At 41.0% G+C, this 5,699-nt stretch overlaps 1 protein-coding gene across 3 annotated transcripts in view; it reads left to right on the top strand.

The window, feature by feature from the left end:
* Nucleotides 1-1,445: 1,445 nt before the first annotated feature.
* The window catches only part of CLDN10 (claudin 10), a 121,480-nt gene continuing 117,226 nt past the window's right edge, over nucleotides 1,446-5,699 (top strand). For 2 of the 3 annotated variants that reach the window (XM_019663844.1, XM_019663841.1), the window contains exon 1: nucleotides 1,446-1,902. In XM_019663844.1, the coding sequence (XP_019519389.1) occupies nucleotides 1,689-1,902 (214 nt within the window). In that variant the 5' untranslated portion in view covers nucleotides 1,446-1,688. The remainder of the gene's footprint in view (nucleotides 1,903-5,699) is intronic. The other variant, XM_019663842.1, reaches the window with a different exon arrangement.

Here is a 5,699-nt window from a genome sequence, read left to right as displayed (position 1 = left end):
GAGCGCAATGATGGTGCCAACTTGGGCCAGTGAAGCAACGTCCTCCACAACTAGACTGAAGAACAAAAGGACAGCAACTTCTCTGTTCCCCTTCCCCCAATTCCCCAGCACTGTTCCCATACCCCCAATTCCCCAATAAAAATATTTTTTTAAAAAAAGTACAAACTGATATCTACAAAATAGTCATGGGGACGTAAAATAAAATGCAAGGAATATAGTAAATAATACGGTAATAACTATGTATTGTGCCAGGTGAGTACTAGATTAGTCAGAGGGATCATTTCTCAAATTATATAAATGTCTAACCACTATGCTGTACCCTGAAATTACTATAAAATAATATTGAATGTCGACTGTAATTGAAAAATTAAAAAGGGGAGGGGAAAGGTGAAGGAGAATAAAAGGTCCAAATTTCCAGGTAGAAAACAAATAAGTCATGGGGATGTAATGTACAACATAGGGAATATAGTCAATAATATTGTGTTAAAGTGGTACGGTGTCAGATGGTTGCTGGACTTATGATGCTGATCACTTCTTTAGGTATATAAATGTTGAATAACTAGGGTGTATACCTGAAACTAATATAATATTGTATGTTAGTTATATTTTAGTTATATTTTAATAAAAGTTTTTTTAAAAAGTCAAACAACTCAATAGATAAAATGAGCAAAAGTTACAAATGTCTTTGTAGACAAAAACATAATGAGCCAATAAACATGAAAAGATGCTCAACCTCATTAATAATCAGAAAATTCAAATTAATAATCATAATGTGATACCTTTACACCCCTCAGAGTGGCCAAAAGAAATAAACAATTCTGACACCACGGTACCATGTATTGTGAAGTAGGGGAATGAGGACTCGCCCACTGGTAGTGGAAGGGTAAAATGCTAAAACTACTTAGTAAAGCAATTTAGTATTACCTATAAAGCTCAAGATGAGTATTTCCTACATGCTAGCAATTCTGTTCTTAGGATACTCTTTGAAGAAACTCTTGCACATGTGCACAAAGAGAAATGTATAATAATGTTTATAGCTGTATCCATTGCTATTGGAGGGTGGGGACCAACATAAATGGACATCTCCAGGAAAAAATGGATAAATTGTAGTATAGTCGCTTAATAAAATATTGTGTTCAGCTGTAATATTTAATGAAAGATAGCTACATTCCTGAGTAGAGATAAATCTCACAAGCATGATATTGTGTAAAAATATAGGTTACAGAAGAATACCTACAATATGATTCAATTTATATAAAGATTCAGAAGCATGCAAGACTGAAGCAATTGGTCAAAAAAGCCTTAACTGTTACTGTATAATTTGTACTTTGTAATATCTGGTAGTCACATGGTTCGTTAAGCTTCAGGCTAACAGAAAATTAAGCATTAACTATGTATGGTGCCAGGAAATGAAAATCTGCGAAATCAAAACTTTTAAACTCCATCTGCAAAATTTTGGTGAAACATCATGTAGGAAATTAGAAAGATCATCTCAGGCTATCTTTAAAATGCCACTGGTAAATCAGACTTTATCCTAATCTGGTACTTCCTCAAGTCCACCTGAGCATGAAATACTGCTACCTATCCACATTAACTTGCTGTAACACTTGTCCAAGTGTTATTTGTCTGTTGCATGCCTAGACCACCAAAGCGTTCTGTCTGGATAGTGTCACCGGAGGCTGAGCGACATGTCCAGGGCACAGATCTCGGCTTTGGTGTTTGGCGTTGGAGGGTTTGGAGCCCTTGTTGCTGCCACCACATCCAATGAGTGGAAAGTAACCACCCGAGCATCATCGGTGATAACCGCCACTTGGGTTTACCAGGGTCTGTGGATGAACTGCGCAGGTAACGCGTTGGGTTCTTTCCATTGCCGACCGCACTTTACTATCTTCAGAGTAGAAGGTAAATATCATAGCTTCGTTTGGGGTGGAAGTAAAGTGTCACTTCTCTCATCACTATGCTGAAGTAGCTGTATACAGTCAGTTGTTAACTCTGTAAAGACTGAATGCTTAAAGTGCCATGATTTGCCCAGGATTGAAGGGGTGTATGAATGTTGGCTGAAAGAATTACATCATGTATTTTATATTTGCCATACATAAGGAAAGTTAATAATAGCTTTATGGATATTTCAGAAATACCTAATACAAATAGTAGATTCCAAAAAAAAAAAAAAAGGATGGAAGTGACTGGCTTGTTTTAAAAGCTAGTNAGCGGCCAGCACCCGCAATGAGCGGCTGTCCAGAAGCCGGCGACTGATCTGCCTCGCCCGGGAAGAGTGCAATGATGGTGCCAACATGGGCCAGTGAAGCAACGTCCTCCACAACTAGATTGAAGAACAAAACAACAGCAACTTGTCTGTTCCCCTTCCCCCAATTCCCCAGCACTGTTCCCATCCCCAATTCCCCAATAAAAATCTTAAAAAAAAAAAATTAACTTCTTTTTGCAGGCAGGTGGCAGTGTGAGGTGAAGATAGGGTAGAAACAGGAAACTTGCCAGGCCTATGACAGGACATTATTGTTTAATTGGGAAAAATAGGAATTCAGTCAGTTTCCTCCACCCTCCCCCACTGCAACAAAAGATAAAAACCTGAAACTATTTGTTTCAGCAGGGTGAAGGGATCCATAAGAATAGGGAATTTAGAGCTTAAACCGAGACAGTCTGGACAAACCAAAAGGGTTGGTCACCCTAATCTCAGTGTCTTCATTTTTTTAGGATACTAATAATAACAACAGATGACCTTTCTCTACCACGTTAGCTGTGCTTTATATGTATTATGTCATAATCCTCATACTGAGTTAGAAGGGAGGTATTTGTGATGTAATAAAATTTATTAACCTGGAAGACTTCACAGATTTCTACCACCACCCTTCAAAGAGAACTCTAATATAGCTCTATTCACAATCCCCACTGCCAGCCCTCAATTGAGTGTTCTGTGATTTAAACTGGCTATTTCTAACAGTTCTATCTTTGTAGCCTTAATTCTTCTCCCTTTAATTTTTTCTATGATTAATTACAATAGACTCTTCCCTCACTCCCACGTGCAATTATCTTTTGAATTACAGGAAGCTTTACAAAAGATAAAAACATTTAAAATTTGGTATCTCTTAGTAATTTTGACAATGGAATAATGAACAAAGTTTGGCTGAATTTTCCCAGCAAAGTTTTCTCTTCTTTCCTCCCCAGGGGGTGGTGAACTAGGAAAGTGGTCCTACGCCCAAAACATTGCAGACTCACCCAGATGGTATTTCCCTGTTTTCTTTCTCAGATTCTAATCCTTTGAATCTTTATGTCAGAAAGAGGACTTTAATATGTATTTACACTGAAAAAAAATCCAAGTGCACAAAAATTCTGGCATATAAATAAGAGACTAATAACTGCAACTCATTTAATAAAAGCTTCATAAATTTGACTACATTAAAATTAAGACTTTATCAAATGGCCACGTAAAGACAAACCACAAACGGGAGGAAAATATTTGCAACATATATAATCAACAAAACTTCCCAGAATATATAGAACTAATTTAAATTATAAAAAGTTAAACAGCTCGAGATCCAAGATGGCAGAGTAGAAAAACACTGTTCCTGCTTCCTTCCATGAACACATTAAAATTACAACTAAATTATAGAACAATCAACCTAGAGAACCATCTGAAGTCTAGCTGAACAGAAGTTTTATAACTAAGGATATAAAGAAGAAGCCACTTTGAGAAAAGACTGGTAGGAGGGACAGACACACGGAACTGGCTAACCACAAACCTCTGTGTCATGGCTGAGAACCAGGAGGGATAGCTCAGCCATGGAGGTTCCTCCTGAGGAGCAAGGGAGCCCAGCCCCACACCGGCCTCCTCAGCCCAGAGTGCTGGTGCCAGGAAGAGGAGCCCCCACAACATCTGGTGGTGAAAAACAGTGGGGATTCCAACCATCTGGGTGGGACAGAAAGTGGCAGGAAACACAAGCGTCCTCTTAAACGGCCCACACACAGACTCTCTCATTCATAGGCATTCACCTTGGGCTCCAGTGGAGGGACAGTAACTCCAGGGGCGTCAGAGGCATATGGGGGGAACACTGAGTTGTGTTGCTTCAGGTTGAGGGCTGGAGGAAAACCACCGCTTCCCTGTGAGGAGGTCCTCCTCCCATGCAGCCAGCAAGCAGGAGCCATCTTTCCTATGCTGAACCCGCCCCTACAGGCCAAATCTGAATCTGATTGGCCTGGTGAGCTCTGCTGATCCACCCTGCTGACTCACTGGGACCCTGCCTCAGACAACTCCCCCAATGCCAGAGGCACTTTCTCAGCAAGCAGCCAGCCCCACCCAGATTATACTTTTTCTTGAAAAACTATCAGCGTCTTCAGGACCCAGGGGATGGCAGCTGGCCTTGGTGTGCTCTGAGACGTTTTCTGAATAGCTTCAGGCTCAGCACTGGCACCAAAACAGAGTCTACATTAAACTGGTGACCACAACTCTTCCCACTCTAATGACTCTCTGAGACACTGCCTCACTCTTCTTGTGTACCACATGAGGCTTTATCAGTGGCTAAACCTTAAGGGAGCTGGCAGGTGATAGTAGGCCTCCAGGTGTCCTGCTTCTTTTCAGAACTACCCCAGGCCCTGTACTGGTGGCACCCATCCTCAGTTCACAGTGTGGCCTCTCCACATGCCTCCAGGGTTAGAAAAGGCAGCAAACAACCGTGGATCACTTTGTAGCCCTACCAGGGAGACCCCAGCCAGTCACAGGCAGTGAGTGAGTGACCTGGGCCTGCACTGGAGCCCCTACAAGACCTTTACATATGCTACCTATAAGAGACTCACTTCAGATTGAAAGACACACACAGACTGAAAGTAAAGGGGTAAAAAAAAAAAAAAGATATTTAATGAAAATGAAAATTGAAAAAAAAAAAGCTGGGTAGCAATACTTACAACAGACAAAATAGACTTTAAAACAAAGGCTATAACAAGAGACAAAGAAGGACCCGGTAATCCCACTTCAGGGCACTTACTTGAAGGAAATCAAATGTTACTTCAAGGGGATGTGTGCCTCCATATGTTCATTGCATCATTGTTTACAGTGGCCAAGATGTGGAGGCAGCCTGGGTGCCTGTCAACAGAAGAATGGATAACGAGGAGGTGGTGCATATATACAACGAAATATTGCTCGGACATAGAAGGGAATGTGTTCTTGCCATCTGATGTGGCATAGGTGGACATGGGGGGTATTGTGCTGAGTGGAGTGTCAGACAGAGAAAGACAGATGCAATGTGATTTTGCTTATATGTGGAATGTAAAGAACAAAATAAACCAACAAACAGAAATGAACTCATAGATACACAGAACATATTGATGGCTGTCAGATGAGAGGAGGATTGGGGAGTGAGTGAAAATGGGAATGATTAAGAAGTACAAATTGGTTGTTACACAGTAATCATGGGGATATAGGGTATAGCATAAGGAATAGAATCAATAATATTGTATTAACTATGTATGGTGCGGATGGGTACTAGATCTGTTAGGATGATAGATGGGAGGAGGTTGGGGGCAGGGTGAAAAAAGTGAAAGGATTAAGAAGTACAAACTGAGGGTTGGCTGAGTGGCACGATGGTTAAGGGCTGGCTTGGGATGCCAGAGGGCCCTGGTTCGGATCCCACATATGAGGGCCAGTGACACTGCCCTCTACAGCTAAGATGCTGAACAATAGCTCAACC

Source organism: Hipposideros armiger, unplaced genomic scaffold, assembly GCF_001890085.2.
Source record: "Hipposideros armiger isolate ML-2016 unplaced genomic scaffold, ASM189008v1 scaffold_407, whole genome shotgun sequence".
NCBI classification, from domain to species: Eukaryota; Metazoa; Chordata; class Mammalia; order Chiroptera; family Hipposideridae; genus Hipposideros; species Hipposideros armiger.
The sequence above is the reverse complement of the archived record's forward strand: the minus strand, read 5'-3'. Positions and strand labels throughout refer to the sequence as shown.